The 24,359-nt window shown below is 36.9% G+C and overlaps 3 protein-coding genes across 4 annotated transcripts; 1 reads left to right on the forward strand and 2 right to left on the reverse strand.

Annotated features, from left to right (window-relative positions):
* The first annotated feature begins 2,430 nt into the window (after window positions 1–2,430).
* On the forward strand, window positions 2,431–14,428 carry LOC110763837 (WW domain-containing protein). Of its 2 annotated transcripts, none has more exons than XM_088256144.1 (15): window positions 2,431–2,903; window positions 3,037–3,564; window positions 3,661–3,695; window positions 3,794–3,872; window positions 4,005–4,083; window positions 6,270–6,353; window positions 6,451–6,602; window positions 7,880–7,936; window positions 8,325–8,484; window positions 11,084–11,339; window positions 12,746–12,859; window positions 13,008–13,133; window positions 13,230–13,281; window positions 13,655–13,850; window positions 13,953–14,428. In XM_088256144.1, the coding sequence occupies exons 2-14, from the start codon at window positions 3,202–3,204 to the stop codon at window positions 13,805–13,807; spliced, it is 1,710 nt and encodes a 569-aa protein (XP_088112270.1). In that variant the 5' UTR covers window positions 2,431–2,903; window positions 3,037–3,201; the 3' UTR covers window positions 13,808–13,850; window positions 13,953–14,428. The 2 variants fall into 2 exon arrangements, with proteins under 2 accessions (XP_088112270.1, XP_088112269.1); XM_088256143.1 differs by having other exon boundaries at window positions 2,432–2,864.
* Window positions 14,429–14,631: 203 nt separating this feature from the next.
* SIP2;1 (small and basic intrinsic protein 2;1) lies at window positions 14,632–18,824 on the reverse strand. Its single transcript, XM_021966720.2, has 3 exons — window positions 18,360–18,824; window positions 15,142–15,402; window positions 14,632–15,030 (listed from the first exon to the last, which is right to left on the reverse strand). The coding sequence occupies exons 1-3, from the start codon at window positions 18,642–18,644 to the stop codon at window positions 14,866–14,868; spliced, it is 711 nt and encodes a 236-aa protein (XP_021822412.1). The 5' UTR covers window positions 18,645–18,824; the 3' UTR covers window positions 14,632–14,865.
* Window positions 18,825–19,593: 769 nt separating this feature from the next.
* Window positions 19,594–22,909, reverse strand: LOC148292899 (uncharacterized). The gene is made up of 4 exons (XM_088244491.1): window positions 22,900–22,909; window positions 22,428–22,524; window positions 21,262–21,375; window positions 19,594–20,169 (listed from the first exon to the last, which is right to left on the reverse strand). Exons 1-4 carry the CDS (start codon window positions 22,907–22,909, stop codon window positions 20,010–20,012), a joined length of 381 nt encoding a protein of 126 aa, XP_088100617.1. The 3' UTR covers window positions 19,594–20,009.
* Window positions 22,910–24,359: the final 1,450 nt, after the last annotated feature.

The following is a 24,359-nucleotide window of genomic DNA, read 5'->3' on the forward strand; positions in this document are numbered from 1 at the left end:
AAAATAAAATGTCCCAAACGTCCCAAAATAAACATTTTGTCTCCCTCTGCCGCTCTCACTTTTTACTCTAAATCAAACCATCAACTGCTTTCTACTTCTTGTAAGCCTCCAATCTCTCTCTCTCTCTCTTCTTTATTAACTTTCTTCGTCTTTATGTCCATCTCTCTGTTATGATTTTTAATAAAAAAAATTTACCAAACGCCACCGCTTTCTTTCATAGCTAATTTCACTCACAACATATCTGATATTTGATTATTTCATATAACAGAATTGCCAAACTGGCCCTAAGAATATTAAACAAGCAGTTGCTGGTTTTGTCAAGAGATATTCACTGAAATATTTAGATTGGTGGTTCTTTTCCTATTGGCTATGTGTATGTATTACAAGCTGAAATTTCTGTGTTAAAACATGGTTTTAAATTATAATAAGTTAGTTATTGAAGGTCATTCTAAGGTTTCAATTGATATTTTAAATTTCATGGAGTATTTTATCACATGTTAAGGACACCAGAAAACTTCTTTGGCAGCTGCATGAATATACAATTCAGCATATATTTCGTAAAGCAAACTTGGTAGCAAATGCTTAGTAAGGATATTGTGAGAACCGAATTAAATCACCCTAGGTCAAATAATTCCTTCCATTTGGGGATTATTTGACCTAATTGGGAGTTACTCAATTTAATTGGGAGTTACCCAATTAAATTGGCAATTACCTAATTAAAATGGGAATTGATTTGATTCCTACCCTAATTAGGGATTTGATTTAAATCAAATAAATCAAATCTCTAATTAATCAAATCTCACCTAATCGGGGAGGAATAATTCCTTTCCATCTAGGGAATTATTCCTCTGAAACCCTAGCCTCCGAGGCTCCTATAAATACCTAGCTACACACAAGGGTTAAGGTACGTCTAAATTCCTACTGAAACTCTGCAGAAATTATCCTTCACAAACCCTAGCCACAATATTCTTTCTCTCCCTCACACAAGGCTCCGGCCTCCACACACGGCTCCGGCCACCCGGTTTTCCTTGAAATACCCATCCTAACTTAGGCATCGGAGGGCCTTTGGCCAACACCCCCCGGGTGTGGTCTTTAACTCCGATCTGTTTTGCAGGGAGAGAGAGGTGCGAAGAAGACGAAGGAATCTTTAGGCGAATATTCCCGTTGGAGGAAATTTGCTCCCACAGATATGACATAATTATGTACATCTTTATGTATGGTTGTCAAATTTTCTTTTTTAGGTGACAGTTTTGTTTTGATTTCCAGAATATTAAGATTTTTAAAGATCTTCGTTGTAGCTTTTTTTCCAACTCGACTAGACCATGTTGCCAAAGTGGATAATTTTTTTACACCCCCTTTCTACCAAAGTGGAGAATTAATAATAATGGGAGCTGATTTTCCCACTCCCTTTTTCTCCACTTACACTCCTTTCTGTTTTTTAAAACTTTTTAATCAATTTTGTTTTTTTTATGTTCTCTTTTTCCTACTCTAATAAAATAATAATAAATAATAAATTTTGTTTTTTTAATCAATTTTGTTTTTTTGTTTTTTTAATCATTAGGAAAGTTAAATAATAAATCAAAAATCAAAATAAAATAAAATATCTCTCTCTCCCCTCCTAGCCTCCTCCAGCCCGACTGCTACCTCCAGCCCAACTCAGCCACCCAACCTTTCTAACCATCAACTACCCAAACTCAACATCAATTCACCCCCACCCCCACCCACCTTCCCAGACCCCTAATCTTGCAACCAAACTGCGATCCCAGCCCCACACCCCAATCTTACTCACATCACTCATACTCAAAACAAATAATCAAACCTGCAACTAGAAAATTTCATATCAATTCCAAGAAACAAATTAAAGTGAACCCAACCCATCCATCTTTAAATGATTTCTGAAAGTAAGAGCGACATGGACCGAGAGAGAGAGTGCACGAGAGAATCATCCCCACCCCGACGCATCCATCTCCAATAGATCGTCGGTGTTGAAGGCCAGATCTAATGGGGTCGGGGTTTAGAGTGACATGCTGGGTGTTTTGGGGTTGAATCTGGTATTGTGCCTTCGTATCAAGTGATGTGTAGGTGCCGGTGGTTGTGGTGGTGCTGGTTCGCCGAAGGAGGAGGGGGGTGGGGTGTCTTGATAAATTTTGGATGGAGAGAGAGAGAGAGAGAGGTTAGATGGATGCGGGAGGCTGGCCAGTGCAGCTGTGTTTTGGGGGTTGGTGATTGCTTAGGATGGAAATGACGTTGGGATTAATGGGTGGGGTTGGGGTTTTTTGGTTTAGGGATGGATGAGGCTAAGAGGCGAGAGAGAGAGATATTTTCTTTTCTTTTGATTTTTGATTTATTATTTAACTTTCCTAATGAATGGTAAGGGTAGAGTAGGAAAAAGAGAATATAAAAAAAATAAAATTGATTAAAAAGTTTTAAAAAACAGAAAGGAGTGTAAGTTGAGAAAATGAGAGTGGGAAAATCAGCTCCCATAATAATAATCATAATTAACTTTGGTAGAAAAGGTAAGGTAGTTTAAGAAAAAAGATCTAGGCACCCACGCATCCGCCTTGGGCCTTAAGTCATCTAATATCCCCCGGTCGGCCCAAAGTAAGCAACGAAGCCCCTGGCTCCGTGTGTGTCTGTAGGCCAATCCTCCTACTTTCTTTGTAGCCCTTGTCCAAGCAAACACACATCGAGTCTTCTTCCTCAAATTTCAAAACAGGGCACTCCAACATCGACAAAACTGGTGCCACCTGCAGCGAATTCCTGGGCTACGCCTGAAACCTCTGTGCTTCCACTGAATTGCGCACTCAAACCCAATCATTGAAGCTTTCTGCTTGGATTTGCGATTGTCTGTCTGCATATAACAAGTACCTGTGCTTGCCTTTTTCATTCATACGATATCACATGTGGGTTTTATGTATGTCTGTATGTATGTATGTATGTATGTATGTATGTATGTATTTATTTATTTATTTTAGTGTATGTATGCAAGTGCCTGTGAAGATGATATGTTCTAAAGCAGTAAACCTTTTGGTGCAGGTGCAGCAGACAGATACACCATAGTGGAGTGGGGGCTTGTTTTGTTAAATAAATTTTTTGGGATTTTGGGATTTTGGGATTTTGGTTTCGAGTTTTTCATAAAATAATTTGGGTTTTATTTTATTTGACTCATTCATTCCGAGTCTGACTAAATTATTGCAAAATATGGAGGATTCTCAAAACGAGCCACTGCCTCCAGGCGTTCAGTCGTTGCAACCTCATCAAGGCTTCTTCTACCCTCGTATGATGAGTTCACAAGCCCAGTATAGTAATTTCACTACAACTGCTCCTCAATCTTTCCACCAACCACTTACACAGCCACATGATGGCTCATCACAGAATGCTGATATCACTCAAGAAGCTAACTCATCAATTCATAATGCATTTGATATTCATCTTGTCAATGAAAAGCACAACCTCACACATTCTCATGGTGCTCTCCCTGCACCCACCAGAAGCTCCAGAATACATGTTGAAAATGCTAGCGAAATTGAAACTGCTGCGCAAAATGTGGTGTTGCATGAACAAGTACTTACGACTCTTTATTGTTTTTGTTTCCCCTTTTTCATGTTTTGATTTCTTTATTGAACTTATGTGATTATTTTCTCTTTGTCTGCCTAATAGGAAATTTCTACCCAAAATATCATACGTAGTCAAAGGTTTGTTTTTATTTGCTTTCACTAAAATCTTCTCTTCATGATGGATTGATGAATATGTAAATCATTTTAAGTTTGATGGTTTTTTTTTGCAATTTTAGAGAAGCAAGAGGTGTGGATGAGTCTTCGAAGGATAATGTAGATGTCTTCTCGGAACGCCTTGATCCCAGCGCTCTAAAGGTGTGTAATTTGAATGAGTTTTGCCTTTGTCTTGTTGACGAACCAACTTTATAGGTAGGCTCACTGAGTATATCATCTCCTATTCTGAAATTATTATCAGTTTGTGCATTCTGCTTATCGGTGCTGCTACAGGAGCATCTACTGAAGATGACCACGGAACATCGAGCTCAAATGGCTTCAAAACGTGGGAAGTCTACCCTTACTGGAGAAGGTTGGTAGAAAGTTTCTTCTTTATGATTGGCATGTACTGTTATTCCCTTTCTCAAAACTGTGATACCTGCTTTCAAAGCATTGGAAGTTTGGCCTCCCAGTACAATGGTTGTCGTTCCTTCTTTCTCCTTTACCATTGGGCCTTTTTTTCTTCTGTTACTTCTGTGGCCAACTCTTTTGAACATTATGTTCTTGTTAAAAAAATTTCTTTAGTAAAACAAGAGGAGTGTCTAACGAGGAATAAACAACCTCTTAATGAAAACAGGGAACATTATGACATCAGTGAAATGAAATGTTATATATTTGAAGCTCCTGTGAGGCAAATGAAAAACAGTATGGAATGCACATGGGTGGGGCTATTTCGAATATGCCACAAGAGACCGTTCCTTTGTTTGTCAATCCAAGAAGTTATCTCCATCCTGATTTATTAACAGCTTCTATTTTTTCACCTTTCAACTCAATGGAAGAGTTACGAACTAGCTCTTAGTCTAGTGGTATTTCTCTTTCCAATGTTGGAAGAGGTCTCAAGTTCGAATTCCCTGCCCCCTGTTAATAAAAAGAATATAACGCGATGAAGGAGTTTCTTTTCACAATAAAGTAGGATTCGAGTCATAGTAGCTTCCCTTAGGACGTTGTGCATGTGGAAATGATGCATGACTTGAAGCTGCCTTTTATAATAAACCAGGATTCAAATTGTTGATTTCCTTAAATGGATCAACGAGAGAGGTGAGATGGACAGATTGAGACGGGAGATAGGTAGACTAAATCACTCACACAGGACAGAAGATATATGTGTTCACCCAAGTTAGGCTATGCCCACAGGGTTAAAGAGTTCTCATTATGATAATGTAGTGTTTACGTATTACAAGAAGTTGGCTGAAGCATAAGAGACATGATTAAATACTCAGATTCTATAGGTGAGAGAGGGTCCTCTATTCTTGTTGTCTTGTGATGTGGGAAAATTATCCTGTTTGTATTCATCATGTTTGAATAGCTTCCTGTTACCATTTGTTGTGGGGTTTCTTGCGAGACCAATCGTGGCCTAAACAACACTCATTGTAGCTTCCATTAAGCAGCAGTCCTCACTCTGAAAATTGTCTTTTAAAAGACGGCCTTGATTTAAAGTTGGCGTAATCTGGATGGGGAATCCAAAACAAGGATATTTCTTTTGTCCTTTGCAAGAAAGAAGCTTGGAAAGGATTCCAAAATTTTGCGGCACATTTTCCTCATTTCCAGAAGCTTCCAAAACTTTTTTCTTCTTATAATAAACAAGAAAGAACCTTTGGCAGATTTGACAAATCCCACGGATGAGCCGACTCAAATATGTATGTAAACACTGAGAATTCCATGGAAGCTTCTGGAAATGAGAAAAATGAATGAACTGGTGATTTTTGAGTCCTTGGCTTTTCTCTGACAGGATATTGTCTATATGTGGCTGAATATATGGTGGGTAATACAGCTAACTGATAAAATTTGCAGACCCAAAGGAGAAGCATAGAAGTACTAAATAAGGAATTGGAAGCAAGCATAGGCACCTTTAGTCAAGGTGTGTAGAAAAGCCCAACAATATTCTATATATAAAGCTTACCTAGAATTGTCATCATTAAAGTTTCCATGCAATTTCTAAGAAAACATTTATCGGTATCCTAATGCTCACTTTAAAAATAAATAAAAAAGGTTTAAGTTACAGTGATGGAATGTGATTTAACAATCAGCGTGTATGTTTATCTGAAATGGAGGAGAAAGTTACTTTTTGAACTGGGAGAAAAAAGCTTGATTTGGCTGTTCTTTTACAATTAATAAAACCTTGGTAAAATTAAAAATAGATACGAGAAGTTTGCCCGATTGAATTACATGTCATGTGGAAAACTTCAAATGTTTTAGGAATCCTTATTCATGTTAATCCAGGTCATTTTTGGCTCAGTAAGCTCATAGTGGTCTGGCGAAATTTCTTGGTGTGGTTGGAAACCATGTGAAGATAATTGCTTACAAGAAAGAGGAAAATGTACTGCTAAGTGAAATATTCGCTCGACTGAGACAACCATAATTGTAGGTGTTATATGTTGTTTCTATAGATCATGTTTAATGTCATTCGCCATATTTGATATGCCAATTACTCAACAAAATAACTAGTCTTGCTTTCTGAGTTAATCTGAACAATGCTTCCATCTGCTGATTTCATACTAGGTAACATAGAAATCGGTAATGGCTATGGTGTACCAGGAGGAGGTGCTTATTACAGTGCTCCAGGACCTAATGTTACTACACCTAGTAAGCCTAATTGACAAAACTGAAGAATATTTTTCATTGTCATTTTCTCTTAATTGTCTACTGTAGAAATTGAGCATTTTCTTGTTTGTTTTCCTAGGAAATCTGGGAGTTGGAAATAGTGAGATGGGTCAGAAGAATTTTGAGTCTGACAATAAACAGAAGTCTCCAGCTAAAGAATTGCCAGAGTATCTTAAGCAAAAGTTGAGAAATAGGGGTATTCTTAAAGATGACTCAAGCAAAAGCAATCTTGTAAGTTTTTGCTATGGAAATAATTTTCCCTTACCACGCTTTTACCTTTTCTCTCACCTCACTGTCGAACATGTTTTACATTGTTTTGAGAATCAAATCTTATTTTGAAGCTATGTTCTTCAATCTATTTGTGCGAGTTCAGGATGGAGTTTTTGAAAATGCTCCTCTTGTTGGTTGATTGGATATCCAAGTCCCGTTCCTTTGTATGTGAAAGAATGCGTTGAGGCTCATATGTGTTGTGTCCTAGGTTGGTCTCAATGAGTGTCAACTGTTCTCTAGTCATTGGGGGTGATAAAAAAAGTGACATATGGTGTTAGACTGAACTTGGTACTAGTGTTTTCAAAGGTGTTAACTAGGAGCTGGCATCAAGGCAAGGCAGAGGCAGAATGCCCCAGACATCTATCTGTTGAGATAAATGCTCAAAAGGCGTAAGCATTGCTCCGGTAGTGTGTGGCTTTTGCATAATAGCATAAGAGGCAGATGCCACTTTGGCAGACTCCATATATCCCCTTTCTCCGTTGAACCCGCAACAACCCACTGCTTTGGGAGGCTTATGCCTTGTCTTGCAAGTGCCAAAATACCTCGCATTACGCCTTGGCCTTTGAAAACACTGCTTGGTACCACTATGTGGGTTCAGGAGCACTTCACTGTAAGTTTGGCCTTGACAAGGACAAGAGGGTTATGAGTGAGGATGTTCTGAAGCTAATATTTTGTGCATTGTGCAAGTATGTTAAGTTTCAAGTTCGTTGTTTATTAGGTTGATCTAGAGAGAGTACAAGGAAATTTTTTACAAGGAACCCCATTGTTGACTAATTCTTTGGGGTATTATACTGATATAGCAAGCTCATTCCCTAGGTTGTGATATGGCAAGCTGACTAATTCTTGTTTTAGTTTATTTCGCCAGTCATCTTTTTTTATCCGTGGGTAACTTGAGTTTGTCCTCAAGTTATCTTATTTTCTCTTTTGAATATATAATTTCTCTTTTTATTTATTGGAAAGACAGTTTCTCCTATTTTATTTATTGCTCCTTTCTTATAAACCTCCTAGGTACAAGAAGATTGTGTCCCCTTTTGGTTTTCTTAATGAATTTTTTGTACCCTATTGGTTATTTTCATAAATATTACACTGCTTATGAAAAAGAAAAAAAAAAGCTTTGGAGTTCTGAAATATCTTTAACTTCTATTGTGGACTACTCAACTTATGACGTTAGACTTCCTCCGTTTGTTATTCTCAGTTGATCTCTTTTCCTTTGATTAACCTGTACCTTTCAATTTCAGAAGTTGAAAAGTAGTTCAACTCAACAGACGGAATATGGGAAATTGCCTCCTGGATGGGTGCGTATTGTGAGATATAATTGTGTTTTATTTTATTTTTTTATTAGGTATTTTGTTCTCCTAGCTGCTGGATAGAATTGTTGTGCAAAGACCATATCATGGAAAATATAGTTGAAATTTGTTTCATTTAACAAAAACAATGACATGTTCCTATGAGTCATCACTGAAGACTAACGAATGCAAACAAGTTACAAATAAGATAAGCTCATTCTTGTTAGCTAAAAGTGCACATGATATGCTAGCGTACAGGGGCTCATATATACACACATAAATAGAACGAGCCCATAATTTAAATTTCTGAAATTAGTAAAATTGTAGTCTATTTAAAATGTCATGTTGTGTTCTTTCATGCTGCTATTACCCTAATACTTCTTGTATTACTTTTTAGGTGGAGGCAAAAGACCCTGCAAGTGGTGTTTTGTATTATTACAATGAGGTCAGTGGCAAGAGTCAATGGGAAAAGCCTGCTGAGACATCTTCTGTTACACCACTTCCATCACCTGTATCTCTTCCAGAAGATTGGGTGGAGGCTTTGGATGAAACAACAGGTATGCGTGCCAAATATGTTCTATGTGTATTTTGAGAGAAGTACATCAACATCCCAGGGATTTCACAAAGTCACTGGTATCCACTGTGGATGTGTAAATAGCACTTTAGTCTTAGTAAATTACACTTGGCTCTCTTGTTTCAGTTTCCATTTGTAAATGACCGTCAATGACAAAAAAGTAGTAAAACCTTAGTGAAAAAAAAAAAAAAAAAAGGATAAATTTGTTTATATTGATATAGTATTATATATCGTGAGATTCTTTCTGTAGGATGTTAAGGGACAGATGTATGAATAACATATCGATAATATGTCAGTAATGTGTCAATAGATTATTGATATGCCAATAACATGTTAAATATACGTATGGACCAGTTATTGACATGTTATTGATATTTTAGCAATACATTATTAATATGTTATTGACATGGAAGGCCAAAATTCCTGCAGAGAGCCGCACTATATATATACAATTATTCTCTCATCCGGATGTCTGCATGTTATTATTGTGCGGATGACATTGTAAACAGGGAGAAAAGCAGGGAAGGGTAGTAGAAAATACATGGCATCTGCACAATAATAATGTCTGGATGTCCGCAGAGGAGAATTTCTGTATATATATATATATATATGCACATATTTATATAGGGAGAGAGAGAGAGAGATTGAGGATTTATAAAACAGTACACATTCAGAGAAGGGTAGTAGAAAATACATAGCGTCCACACGATAATAACGTCCGGATGGCCGCAGAGGAGAATTTCTGTATATATATGTGTACATATTTATATAGGGAGAGAGAGAGAGAGAGAGAGAGAGAGAGAGAGAGAGAGAGAGAGGATTTATAAAACAGTACACTCTGTTCCACTCTCTTTCACATATTCTTCAGATATATTTCCTATATCCTTTAAATAGTAAATGATGCTTGAGATTCTTGAAGAAAAGAAAAAATAAGAGTCTGTTAGAGAGGGAGAGAGAGAGAGAGAGAGAGAGAGATGGAGGATTTATAAAACAGTACACTCTGTGCCACTCTCTTTCACATATTCTTCAGATATATTTCCTATATCCTTCAGATAGTAAATGATGCTTGAGATTCTTGAAGAAAAGAAAAAATAAGAGGCAGTTCAAAGTTTGGAAGAAAAGCAGGAGAAAAAGAGAAAGGTAAAGAACTATAGAAAAGGAAATGCTCTTCCGTGGAAGGGAGCTGGGACTATTCACACGAAGCACCCTCCAACAAAAGATAACAGTTCCAAGGACAAGAAGGTGGTTACTCTTTAGTAGGTGTTATCTTTTGTTGGTGGGGGGTTGCCTTGTTGTTGGGAATTATAAAAAGGCAGTTACTTTCTGGTGGTCTGCAGTCTTGATTCTTGTGTTTGGAAACGAATAAAATGTTCTGTGAAGGTAAGGAAGGGGTGAAGTTACTTTGCAATAGAACCAAATATTTAGCGCCTCTTCATCTTAAACATTTTAAAGATGAATCCTTTTTGTTATTCTTCTTGGTTAGGGAGAGCTTTGATCTAATAGTGATTTGCATTTATGTTTCTGGGTAACATATTTGGTTTGAACTTGATTAGACATCTGGTTCGTCTCACTTGTATAATTTCCTTTATTAGTAAAATTTGTTTCTTATTAAATTAAACATTGGGGAGAGGAAAAATATTCAATTTGTTCTCAGGATGCAATGATAATTGGGTTTAGTGGTAGGATCACCGACTTCTGGTAGGGCAGCAAAGATTGGGCAGTGGTGTTGGGTGATCCAAGAATTTTCCCTCTCTTGGCTTGGACTGATGTGGTTTTGAGAAATGCAATTGACAATGGTTGGAGTTTTGAGTGGCTCGGGCTGCTGTGGTTTTGACAAATGCAATTGATTATGGTTGGAGTTCTGAACATCTAAGGTTGAGAAAAAGGGGGGTTGTGCAAATAATGGTTTGTGGTGGTGGAGAGGATTTTGATTCAGGCATAGCTGGTAATGGTAGTGGAAGTTGAGATTGAGATTGGGCTTGAGGATGGGAGCGATAATGATAGCCTTCTTCTATGTGTATTTTACTTTTATTGCAGTATATATGATTCTTTTTACTAAAGTCATGAAGCGATCATTGTCAAGTAATTATTGCAAGAATCCCCCGGGGAAGGGGATCTATGATACAGACCTGTTTTTGGAGTTAGGAACCCACATTTTGCAGTTATCCAAGGAAATATGTCATTCCCATACAGTCATTGACTTGGGTTAAACTGACAAGGTAATCATTGTATGAGAATCAAGTAGCCAGTCCTGTTTCTGGAAATTGCAAACCAAGTGCCAGACAAAGTAGAGCCATGTCTCACTTACCATTTTGAAGGGGAACAGATATCCACTTCTGCTTTAGGGAGGTTGATGTGATGTGTTGTATGTTTCTTTTGATAGGTGCGAGAATATTTTGCCAATAAAGTTCCAGGGAGAGCTGCTCTTGAACCTAAATAGTGTTTACATTTTTCATGAAGTTGTGGTAGTGAAACATAACCAGACTACACTGACAAAAATTATTTGATAACTAAAGTTGTTTGCATTCTGTTTCTTTTTTATTTTCTTTTCAGACTTAGAACTTTCATACTTTCATGCACAGGTCACAAGTATTACTACAATACAAAGACACATGTATCACAATGGAAACACCCTAACTCGTCAGAGCAGGTTGCACTTGCATCTCAACATTTTGACAGCATGGCTTCTAGAAATCATGCTAATGTTATTTGGGATGGCCAATCAGCCGAGGTACAAGCAGAGAAGGATGAATCATCCAAAACAAAGAGATGCATGGGTTGCGGTGGATGGGGACTAGGCCTTGTTCAGATGTGGGGTTACTGCAATCATTGCACAAGGTAAGATGGCTCCCCTGTTCACAAGATACCTGTTGGGGTTCAGGAGAAATAAGCTCCATACCTGAGGGAGTGCTGGTGGAACTGATCCATAGTTAAATAACATGCGCCAAAAATGATCTATACTTCCCCCCAAGCTAGGAAAAAGATGTCCACTAACCACTGGTTGATTCATGAATACTGAAGTAACGACAAACCAATTCAATTTTTTTAAAACATATTCAACTTTGATTAATTTTATTAATAAGAAAAAAGAGTTACAACTAAGGGAACAAGGTGTCTCCTAAAAACATAAAATACATCAACAAGAATAAAAATAAAAATAACAAAAATACATGACTAGAATCTGTCAATAAGAATAAGTATCAAAAGACCAATTGCTTAACTCTGAAGGAACGGAAACCCAAAAGGAGGCTCATAATCAAACTCTGTCTCCAAAATTATCCACCTTCTCACACCTTGCACCCTAAAAAATTCTCCTATTCCTCTCCATCTAACTATTTCCCACAAATCACGTCTCCCCAACACCAGTCGCCTCATCCTACCTCTAAATTAACCTTTTACATAATAAAGTGTTACAAGAAGCTGGAATCTCCCTACTCAAACTGATCTCCCTAAACATTCTTATCCACAAAGAATATAGAACCAGAAAATGGAGCAATAAATGTTTCAAACCTTCAGCATCCTTTCTTCATATGACACACCACTAAGGAGTAGGCAAACTACAATAAGGTCTCCTCTGTACCATGTCACAAGTATTCATCCTCCCATTAGCAATAACTCAAGCTAAAGCCTGGGGCATAGGTGGTTCTTTACCCTTCAAAACTGCATGAGAGTGGATACTTCTCACCCGCAAACCCTAGAGAGCAGAAGCTGGAAGATAAGTGGGTGAAGGGGTATGAGAGGCACTGGCAGCTAGAGAGCGGTGGAAGAGGGGCGGTTTCTAGAGATACTTTTTTCTTTTACATATTGAGGCTTTGATACCAAATTAAATTTGGCGTAAGTGGATTTGCATAGTAATATGTCTCAATGTGGATTAAAAAACAAAGAGTACAGTACCTTTCCCCAATGTGAGGCCAAGTGGATTTACTTTACTGACCAAGTGTATATATGGCACATGGTGAACATATTTTGTGCTGAACTTCCAATTTTCTATAGAAGCATGTCATGTTTTACATGTTTAGTACTGAAGTTTTGTGTGTCAGTGTTCACTATACAGTAAATCTATTTGTAATAAGTTGACAATGCCTTTACTACAAGAGTTTTAAAGCATTGCAGATACAAATCTCTCCTCTCTCTCTCTCTCTCTCTCTCTCTCTCTCTCTCGGAGTTGTGGTTCTCAATATATACAAATTTGTGTGCGTGATTGCATTGATACTCGTTTTTCTGGATTATTTTATCACTTGCAGAGTTCTTCATCTTCCACAAAGCCAGTACTTGATGACTAGTATGCCTAACAATCACCTGACCCAAGATCCTGTAGATATCAAAGGAGAATCCGACAGAAAGGCCCCCACACAGAGGTACCTGTCTTTTATGGAGCTAGGTTTTCTCAAGTAACTGCTTGCTTTTATCTACGAAGTCATAAGTGTCCATAGAACCTTAAATGCAGTGAAGTTGTCTTGGACTGCCGTTATATGTAAGAGATGTGATTTTACTTTTGGTTTTTAGGTCCAATTGGAAACCTCCAATGGGAAAGGGAAATAAAAGGGAAAGTAAGAAACGTTCTTACTCTGAGGATGAGGAATTGGATCCTATGGACCCTAGCTCATATTCAGATGCTCCCCGTGGTGGCTGGTATGTTCCACAAACTTGATTGATCATTTTAGAGTGATATTTTATTTTGTTTCCTCCTTTTAATATTTGTAAAATTTATCTGGTGCTTATTTTCAGGGTTGTAGGCCTTAAAGGAGTGCAGCCACGAGCAGCTGATACCACTGCCACAGTAAACTCAATACTTTTGCCTCAATAAATTTGTCTCATTATCTTGTTATAATGTGCCAGTAAATATATATGAACTTTAGCTCAATGGTTTACAAAGAGAAAATAGGAAAAACGGAAAAATGTATTTGGCATGGATATTTCACGAGTGATGCAACATGGATGATACACCTCCATGCATGGGAATATTGTCCATGTTTGAGTATCTACTGATACTTGAAATTGTCAACAACATCAGAATGTGACGCTTCCTTTCTCTCCTAGTGATGCACATAAATATTTTCCTGTTGTATGTTGATTTTACCATTTGAAATGAACTGAATTTGAAACCCTGTCATGCTTTAATTAGATGATGTTATGTTTCTGGTATATTTCAGGGTCCTCTCTTCCAACAGCGTCCTTACCCATCACCAGGTGCCGTCTTGAGAAAGAATGCTGAAGTTGCTTCACAGACCAAGAAATCAAGCTCGCATTTTGCACCTATATCCAAAAGAGGGGACGGGAGTGATGGACTTGGTGATGCTGACTGAGAAATTTGAGCAATTTTGGTCTATTTTGCATGTCAGATTACAGGTGTGTATATGTATTCTTTTTGTTAGTTTCTAATCAACTTTAAGGATATGGTTTTATCTACAGCAGCCAGATGACCCATTAATTTAACAATAATTTATGTAGCTGCTTGCTGCTGCCATACTAAGCTGGGTTGCATAACTAGACAATGACGAGCACAGACCTTGGAGTAATGATGCCCATCTTTGAAGTCAAGTCAAGGAAAGACTGTCTCGTTGGGGTTGGAAAATGCTGCTTAATTTGCAAGCCTGGATACATTTAAAGAAGAAAAAAAAAACGCCGCTGTATTCGTTTCTTCTATTCGTCTCATAGTAGTACCAGTAGGGTTTTAAAGTTCAAAGGTCTTCCTGTGATCCCAATTAGAATGAATATGTAAAGCGATGGTTGAGAGCATTACCGTTCTGCATAATTGAAGCATTTTTTATGTCATGAGGTTGAGGGCATTGAAATGGTCTAGTGTTAACAGCATTTAGAATAATGCATGCAACTTTCCTGCAAGTTTTGGTAAATCTGTTTTGCTTTTAAATGTTACCCTGTAAAATAGATACTGCAATGTATACGGAATCTAGTGGATTTTTTTATTTTGAATGTTGTTGAAATGGGTTCTTCTCGTGCAACAAGCATGTTAGGACGGAGAATTTTCGTAAATCTCCCACCTGCTTTGTTCTGCTGTCTTAGTCAATCTCTCTCCTTAAACGGATAACAATGGTCAGCGAAGGGTTGAACATAAAGTTCCCAGTGGATAATGTCATTCAAATTTGTGTTGCATCTTCTTTATATATCCTTGAGCCAAAAAAAACAAATCCTCTTTATAAATGGAAGATTGAATGGGGCAGTTTGAACACACAAAATGAAGTTCTGAAGGCTAACAGGTTAGATCATCAACAGATTGCAAATTCAAGGAAACAATTAACTTCATATACAGGAGAAACTTGGCTAAGTTAGCCATTGTCCACTTTTTCTAAAGGCTAACATGTTAGCTCCTCCGTTTAACATGGAGAAATGGAGTGGAATTTCTCTATTCTGATTTAGCCTTCTTGTCTACCTTTTCCTCTTTTAGTTGTGGAACTAGCACCCTAAATGTCCATATGGCCAGTAGAGTCGCCTCTATCGGGGCAAGCCAGTAGACAAGTATATGCTCCTTCGTTACATGGGCACCACGAGCATAAGCCCATCCCATCACCTACATAAGTCAATAAGGTTTAATACATTCAAGTTTCTAAATTAGATCTCAGCAGCTAAAACAACATGGGAATCTATACATTTATAATGATTAATTGTTGTAGGTACTTACAGAGGCTGGGTTCATGCAACCACCAGTCAGATCAGAGCCAAGAATATGAAGAGTTAACTTAGAAACACTTGAGATCCATGTCTTCATGAAGAAACTCCCTGGGATGTTTCTGGCAAGCCCAAGTGAGATAGTAACAATTGCAAATGTTAGCAATCCTTCTGTAAGTGCACCTCGATGGATATCAACATTCAGACGTGGGCCAAGACCTATTTCAGGAAAGAGCTGAATTATGAGCTTGACCCCAGCAATAGAGCCAATAACCTGAAGAGATAAGAGATATGAGAGAAATTAAGTTGTCATCACTGTAAAATATGGAATTAGGAAAATCATTTCAAGTAGTACCTCCCACGACAGATAATATGTTTAGAAACTGAAAGGCATATGGTTTTCGGCAAAGTTATTCACTTACTGCAAAAGGGGGAGCAGGAAGATAAAGCCTTATCATAGGTTCCATGCAGTAACAGCTTAGTTCAACTGATATTTTAACTCCGATTTTATTTTCTTTGTGAATTTATACTAGTACATGCAAGGGTTAACTAGGAAAAGGTACATTGTTCCATAATCGATGTCTATTCACTCAATCAACTCGTAATTACATAATCAAAGCTCAATTACAGGTTTATAACAATACTCTCCAACAAAACTAACACCAGGGAGTGCAGGATATCACACCTGTAATTGAGCTTTAATATTTAAAAAGTCCTTATCATAGTTTTCACGCAGTAACAGTATAGTCCAACTGGTATTTTCACTCAAACCTTGTTGGAAAATAAAAGAAACAACGGTTCCTCTGATTTTATTCTTCTTCATTTTGGATGAACTCTCAAATTTCCCTAGTTCTCTATGTTTTCCACATTGGTTCTACATAGACACAAGGCTTAATTAGGAAAACATGTCTGATTCCATAATCTATGCCTAATCAGTTAATCAACTCTTAATTACATAGTCAAAAGCTCAATTACAGCATAATAAGTAGTCAATAATTTCCATCTAAGCTAGTACCAACGAGTGCATGATATTGAACCATACAACATGACTCCAAGAATTTGGAAAAAAACAACTGCCATGGTAAAAGGTCACCAAAAGAGATCTGACAGCAATGTCACTGCACAAGAGAAGAGGCAGCTGTCTGGTCTGAAACACCATGGGGTCTTTCAAGGACATTTTCTGAGGTCAAGCTCGTCACTAGACCAGCTCTACCCCATCAAACCTCCAACCCCTATTCACTACTCTATAACTATAAAAAAGTCCTATTTCTCTCTTGATGCACAACACTCGAAAGAACAGTGGAACTCCATAAAGCTTTTGCCTTGTTTCCCTTGTCAAAAGTCTTGTGCTTCTGTCCAAAACAATAGACATGTATGTAGCTGGAGTTATCCTACTCAGTTCAGCTTCCCTAAACAACCTCAAGAATAAGTTTAATGCCATAGGAGAACGAAGAAATAAGTGATCACAAGTGATATGACTTGCCACAATTAATTATCCAAGCTAGTATCCGTACCTTAGGCTACACTTTAGCCATAAATCATAGAGGAAGGCTGAAAACATGCAGTGGATTCCACTTTCCACCTTCTACAATCTGCTCTAGATGCATGTGAAACCAAATAGAGGACAAAAGGATCCTATTTTGGCCAGAAAGCTGTCATGAAAGGGGATAGGAGCTCTGATTTGGGCTTTGATATGTGCCTTTATTACTCTTGAAAGAGATTTTTACCACTGAATTGGAGAGTCTGTTCTTGGGAAGTAGAACCTGATAAAACAAAAGCGAGCTTAATTGACGTTCTCTCGAGGCCTATCAATCTCAAGTGTTGAAGAGTTATAAGACGGCATTATAAATTGCTATCTACGGTCCAATAGGATTTGCAGCGGCAGACAATCCTAGGGAGACTGAAGAGAAGAGGAGCCAAGCTTCTTCGTTTAGGTGCATCAATCAATTTTGCCCCTTTGCAGCTAGGAAGGGTGGTCTAAGGAAGAGTTCCCATGATCCCATAAAAAATGGAGTATTGAGAGCAGCAGGGAAAGGGTCAGAGGTGTCACCAGACAACCTCCTAGGACAGCAATCTTAAAACAAAGGGGGATTCTAGTAATGGAAAGAAACGGGTAGCCATGGAAGAGTTGTAGGAGAAGCTATTAGGTCATCTTCTCCTTTGACCACAGCTCCATTCACTGAAGACCAAGGGGTGTGCAAGATAACTGCACTTGGCAGTCTATATGCCTTCCTTAGATACCTTAGGGTTACAATCATGCAGGAAGAAGTTGTAGAAGTTACAAAACGAGTAGACAAATGAGGGCTCGTTGCTTGTGTTTCATTTAGTTTCTTTCTCTCTTTAGCACAAACTTTTTCTTTGCTTCCCGTTCTTCCCTCATCGGCCTTTGTATTGTTGCATTCATAGATACATGTGGTTCATCTTCTTCAACTATGTCTTAGGATGGTGAACTATTTAGATCAAATCTATCCAATTTGAACAACATATCAACAGTTCACTTCTTTTCCAACTAATGTTTTCATTTTAGTCCCACTCTTCTTAAGAATTTCGTTCTCTCTCTCTCTCTCTAAAGGAAAAAAATACAAACTACTTGTTTCTTGGCATTAGTGTCATCTAGAACATCTATTCTAATTATTTACGCACAATATAATTCAGAAAGGACTACTTAATAGGGTATAATAAAGGAGCGGAGGCAGGGCATATTTAGAGACTTGTATGGAGTATCACCCTAATAGGTCTGTTGTAATATATGTCAAGAGATTATCTAAATTCCAAAATCGACCAGAAAGCGACATAAATTGGCATTTCCCACACGTAAAACAATTCCTCAGTTAATTAAATCTGTTTGAACTTTGAAGATGTATAATTTCTATTTCAATAAAGCAGTCAAATAGAGAACACAAACAAGAACAACCAATATCTCAAATTGTTCAACAACAACAAAAAAAAGGCATGTATAATTCAAAATTTTCAAACAACTCAAATTGTTCATGTATCACAGAAACTAGGAAAGCAAGATAACCAAGAAACCGCTATTTAAAGCCAAATCAAATTTCAGCAGCCCAAATTAGATGTTCCGCAACCAAAAAATGTAAAAATCAACTCTACATACAAAGATCAAAACCCAAGATTCTTTCTCTCTAAATTCTAACATTTCCCTCCTCAAGTTTTGCATCTAGCCAACCAAACAACCAAATAAGACAAGCCCATGAAAAGGGGGCGTTGGGTTACCTGAGCAGGGATTCTTGCAGCAACAGTGAAAAGGAAGCGGGTGAAATCCCCAGTGATTGCGCCAGCAAAAACGGTGAGAGGATTGTACGTGCCACCATTGGTAATCTTTCCCAGCAAGGCAAAGAAGAACATGTTTACAATGGACAGAGTAGATTTGATAATCTCACCGGTGGGTTCATGGCCAAACCCCAGATTGTTGTAAACATACATCTTAATCAAGACCCCTGACCAAACCCACATGAATGACATTGTGAAATCTGATACAAGCAAACCAATCCTCCCCATTTTGCTCGCACAGAAATCACCAACGCTTACGCTTTGCACAAAAATGGTGGCTGGCCCGTACCCAGGCTCTAGGGGATGCTGATGATGAATAAGATTCGTTTACTTTGTACTTTCATGTTGACCAAAAATAGAATTTTTTTTGTTGGGTCGGAAAAACGTAAAGAAAATGTTTTGTGAGAGGATATATATTTTTCAAACCCCACCCGCTTAGGTAGGTACGGTCACCAAACGAACTTTCTCTGTATTTTCGTGTCTGTCGGATCGTAGACTCTTTTTGTAGAATACAACCAGCCCACAACTCTTCAACAATAGGGAAATAAAATAAGGGATATAATTTACCCGCTCCCCTTTTCTCCACTTTACACTTCTTTTTGCTTTTTAATACTTTTTAATCAATTTTGTTCTTTCTCTTTTCTATTCTACCCTTACTCTACATTAATTTCTTTTTACTTTATTTTTATATTAGTTCTTTTTCTTTATACTTAATTTTCCAACTTGCACTCTATTTTTAGTATTTTTTTTCTTTTAATTGAGTAAGAAATTAAGTTTTTTTTCCTTTTAATACTGAAAATGGAGTGTAAGCTGAAAAATTAAGTATAAAGATAAAGAAATAATATAAAATTGAAGTAAAAAAGAAATTAATGTAGGATAAGGATAGAATAGGAAAGAGAAATAACAAGATTGATTAAAAAGTATTAAAAAGCAAAAGAGAGTGTAAGTGGAGAAAATGGAAGTGAGAAAATCAGCTCCCTAAAATAATAAGCGGCTTTAGCCTTCAATAATTCATTTAAATCAATTTCTAATGAGTGGGGAAATCATTACCCTTTCTAATAGTGGGGGCAACCTTTCTTTTTAAATATTTTGGGATGCAAAACCACCTATACGGAATTACATATCTAGTTTTCGAATCTTTTAATATATTGCAAAGTTTTTCATACCTTAGAAAGGCTTTTCAATGCATCATCTTCTACAGTAATAGTTCCTAAAGTTGGATTCCCACCCAATGGCGGATTTAGTAAGGAGCCAGTGAAGGCACTAACCCCCACTCAATCTTGTTCTACAATTATGAAGGTGCCAAGTTTTCATGATATTTTAAGTTGAATGAGGACAAACTGTTTGATAAAATGCCTCAAATAAGGCTAAGGTAGGGCAAATGGGCTAATGAATGATTGAGACTTGGGCTACATTATGCAAAGATTTTACAGATTGTTGGTAGGCTCCATTAGCCAATGTAAGCTAGAACAGACTTTACAAGTTCTTGCCCTCAAGAAGGAAAATTTCTAGATCCGCCAGTTCATTAGTATGAGTCAAAATTTTATTGAACTTTCTATATGTTTGTCTCAAAAGATTGTACTTATTTTTTAGCTAGGCAACACTATTAGGGTAGTTCGTCCTAGTATGAAGTTCATTTATGATAGTTTGCCAACTAGTTTGGAAAAATATTGTTGTTGATCGGTTTTCCTTTGAAATCTCATCATCCATCAAATCAATAAAAATAGACTCAATGTTTTGAGGCCATGGTCCACTATGTAAAATAATAGGGCTACAACTTTAGTGTTTACAATATATGTGGCTCACTGATTTTTCTCTCTTAGAGAATTTCTCTCTGCTCTCTTTTCCCTCTCCTTTCACTTTCCCTTTCTTTCTTTCTCTTCTTTCCTTTCGCTTTGCTTGACTTTCTTTCTTCTCCCAGTTGGGCATCTATGCAAAGGCAAAATAATGCCTTATTTATAGGCTAAGGAAATGATGCCCGTGAGTGTCCAAGTGATAAGCCTCTAAGATGTGGCTGACAAGCACTACAAAACAGAACCCCTTTAGCGAGGGCTTTGTTTTGTCGAAAAAAGCTTTTTGCCGTCGGAAATACTCTTTTATGACGGAAAAAGTCCGTCGGAAGTCGTCGGTAAAACGCTGGTTGGAAATACTTCTTTTTCGACCATTCCGTCGCAAATAATGTATTTCCAACCCCCATATTTCGTAGCTGCTGCTTAAATTTCTATCGGAAATAAATTTTTAAAACGAGCATGCATATTTATTTCCGACTCGTACATGTAGTTACAATTACTTATAAGATTGTCGGAAATAATTTTTTTTTTATCAAGATTTCACGAATTATATTTTCGACCAATGAGTGTTGTCAAAAATACATTTTCCAATGATATATTATTTGCAATGGCTAGATTTCATCACAATTATCATTACTGACCAAAAGAGTTTGTGGAAAATATATAATATCTCATCGGAAATATATATTTTCAACCACATTTAATCATCACAAAATTTGTCGCAAATAGATTAATCTTGTCAACAAATATTTTCGACGAACAAGTGATCGAAAACATTATATTCAACCAACAAATTTATTTCTAACAATGTAAATTCATTGTAAAAAATTCCTATTAAATGGTATATAAAAGCAAAACAATTGAAAACACTAAATATCATCATAAAGAAATAAAAAGTCATTGTGCAATACATAGCCTTGATAAAACAAGGCTCCCTAAATATAGTAGCGTCTCATTTATTCTCATATAACAATAATGTACATGCTTTATGGCAAACTAACACAACTAATCTTGTCGTTCAGTCATCTTCAACTAATAATGTACAGGATTTATGCCCTTTGTAACCCCAAGGTTTGTACTCATCATCTCTAACACCTGTAGGATGGAAAACACAGCCCATCAATAATAGAGAGAGAGAGAGAGAGAGAGAGAGAGAGAGAGAGAGAGAAGACTAACAAATCAAAACTCAAAGCCCATCTCTGAAACAATATCAGGCAGATTCATTCAACATTTTAAGAACTTCTATAGTCAAATTGCACGCTTAACTCACCTTCCTTAACTCAGAGCCCAAACTATCTCATAAACCAAAAGGAGTTTATGTGCACAACGGATGTCTTCGTCCAGAATGTAGCTAGCTGGGTACCACAAATTAAACTCAAGCAGTTGGTAAAACCACAATTTGTAGATAAATCAAAACAAGAAAAGAATAGAGATTATTTTATTGTTCTCACCATTTCACTCAAGTATTGCTCTAAGTCATTTAACATAACTCTTCATAATTAAGAAGTTAACAATACAATGTTCTTGCTCAATACTAAGTAGCACCAAACAAACAGCTCATGGCCCAATACAAATCTTGCAATTAATATTTATGTAATGACTCCAACAGTAATACAAATCTTTGGATTGTGCTCCAACAATACTAAGAATTATTCCAAAAAGTAAATAAATGAATTATATTACTCTATAGCAGCCTGCATTTAGAAGTTAACATTATGGAGAAGTTGGATGAATGAACCTTAACCTGTCAATTGCTCTATATAAATAATAAGTTTCTGGTATTTTTCACAATGTTCTTGAAACTGACATAGATGAGAATAAGAAATAGAGAAGCTTTATTGGAGAAAGATAAAATTATAGAAGAAACAAAAGAGGATATAAATATATATTAATTGACTATCCGAAGAATCCATAAATGTCACATTGATTGATAAATGTTCTTACCTTAGACCAAACATAGAAGTGCAGAGAATATTCATATTATACTCTAATCAATGTAGCACCCACGATCAGCAGCCATGTCAACCATATTCTGCTTGATTTCCCATACAGAACTAATACTAATACAATGTAGCTGTTGTGAGTAGCAATTAGATTGAACAAAAAAAACCAGTAAAGAGCACCACATCACTGTAAGCCACTGCCTAAAGTTAAATACAAGTAAACAGAGTGACAAATAGAGGCATAACCTTTGCATTTCAGACACAAAATATTCGGGGAGAGAGAGAGAGAGAGAGAGAGAGAGAGAGAGAATTTCTTTGGTTTGCCATTATACAAGTCATCCAAAGAAACCTTTAAGATATGCACCACATCTTCACCTTACTTCTGCCTTCTTGCATGTGAAGGATAGTCTGCAAAATCAGAACATCCACAAGACAACAATGACAGAAAAATTAGTGCATCCTCACCCTTCCCTCACTTTCTCCCACTTTTTTTTTTAAAGAAGAAAGACAATCATTAATCAAAGTACAGGATTACACTCCTCAAACAAGAGATTCTGAATCAAAGCAGGGGTCTCCCCAAACCAGAAACGGGAAAGATTATTGCTCAAAGCAAATTGAGTCAGCCTATTAGCTATTCTATTACAAAATGAGCCCTCACTTCTCACACTATAACCCAGCCATAGTGAAACGGAAAATCCAACCCACAAAGCCTATTATAAAACAAATCCCAGAAACCAGTCAATTGAATACCAAACGTCATATCTTAACACACAATAATTTCCACATACCTACTCAAACTTTATAAATCAAAGAGAGAATTGATAGACTTATCCGAGGTCGAGGTCTTGTAAAACATCGTTAGAAAATAAAACACCTAAAAATCCACATGAAGTTTTCCAAAAGCCTTTAAAGCCATAAACATTTAAACAGCTACAAAAGCTAAAAATAATAACAAGGGATGGAGATACGGACCTCAAGAAACTCAAGAAGTGAAGAAGATAGAGGGGGGATCTCTACGGCCGCCGACTTGAGTCTGAAGAGCGAGATAACAAAACCTCACAGGCAGCTCTGATTATAGGAAGTCTTGCTCGATTTTGGGCAAAATAGGAGTAGACTGGGCATTTTGACCAAAATTGAGACAGAGGAGATGAAGGTGTTGGGCTGGATGATGGGGATTTGGAATCGGTGTTGGTAGGGGACGATGGAGTTCTAGCAGAGGCAAAAGAGTAGAGAGAATAATTAGAGTCGTATGATTTTCTTTGGGTAATTGACAACTTGGGAAACCCTAACGCGATAAAAATTGAAAATTTATCACATTTTCGTTTTCGTTTGGGCGCTAGAACTTGCCGCTTATACTTTGGTCTGCTGAGTTTGGCCCCTCGCTTCAATTTTTAAGCAGCCCTAGAGCGGGAGTAATTTTTCATCCCTCAAAAAAATGTCATAACAAATATTTTAAAATAAGAAAAATACTATGAAAAATCTCCTCAGGTTTAGATGGCATACGCATTCTACAAAACTAGTTTCAACGATCCAACCGTCGAACTTGTTTATATATACTTCAAGATCGTATACCCCAAAAATCGCAAAAAACAAACATTCAGAGATCTAGTAACGGGACAAAACTTTTCGACGGTTATAAATGAAAAATCACGATTTAGCGGTTATTCTAACTCCGATTTTGATGATTTTTTACAGCTACACTCCTTGACCCTATATGAATACAATGACTGAATTTGATCTTCAATTTAAAATATTTACACTAGTGGATACCACAAAATCTTATGTTATATTTAACAAAAGTATAAATAAACTCTTAATTGTTAGTGAATATATTGTTTTGGTGGCATACGCATTCTACGAAACTATTTTCAATGATCCAACCGTCAAACTTGTTTGTATATACTTCAAGATCGTATACCCCAAAAATCGCAAAAAACAAACATTCAGAGACCTAGTAACGGGAAAAAACTTTTCGACGGTTATAAATGAAAAATCACGATTTAACGGTTATTCTAATTCCGATTTTGATGATTTTTTAGAGCTACACTCCTTGACCCTATATGAATACGATGACTGAATTTGATCTTCAATTTAAAATATTTACACTAGTGGATACCACAAAATCTTATGTTATATTTAACGAAAGTATAAATAAACTTTTAATTGTTAGTGAATATATTGTTTTGGTGGCATACGCATTCTACGAAACT

This window comes from Prunus avium, chromosome 7 (assembly GCF_965620075.1).
Source record: "Prunus avium chromosome 7, drPruAviu1.hap1.1, whole genome shotgun sequence".
Lineage (NCBI taxonomy): Eukaryota > Viridiplantae > Streptophyta > Magnoliopsida > Rosales > Rosaceae > Prunus > Prunus avium.

Excerpts from the sequence above, each read along its gene's own strand:
- LOC110763837 (XM_088256144.1), top strand. The coding sequence starts at position 3,202 with ATGGAGGATTCTCAAAACGAGCCACTGCCTCCAGGCGTTCAGTCGTTG. Across the intron at positions 7,937-8,324 it reads GGAAATTGCCTCCTGGATGG|GTGGAGGCAAAAGACCCTGC; the intron begins GTGCGTATTGTG and ends ATTACTTTTTAG. Across the intron at positions 13,134-13,229 it reads GATGCTCCCCGTGGTGGCTG|GGTTGTAGGCCTTAAAGGAG; the intron begins GTATGTTCCACA and ends GCTTATTTTCAG.
- LOC148292899 (XM_088244491.1), bottom strand. Across the intron at positions 21,376-22,427 it reads CTCTCTCTCTCTCTCTCTCT|TTCTCTCTCTCTCTCTCTCT; the intron begins CTCCCCGAATAT and ends GATTTGTTAGTC. Across the intron at positions 20,170-21,261 it reads AAACCTTGGGGTTACAAAGG|TGGACCATGGCCTCAAAACA; the intron begins GCATAAATCCTG and ends TATTTTACATAG.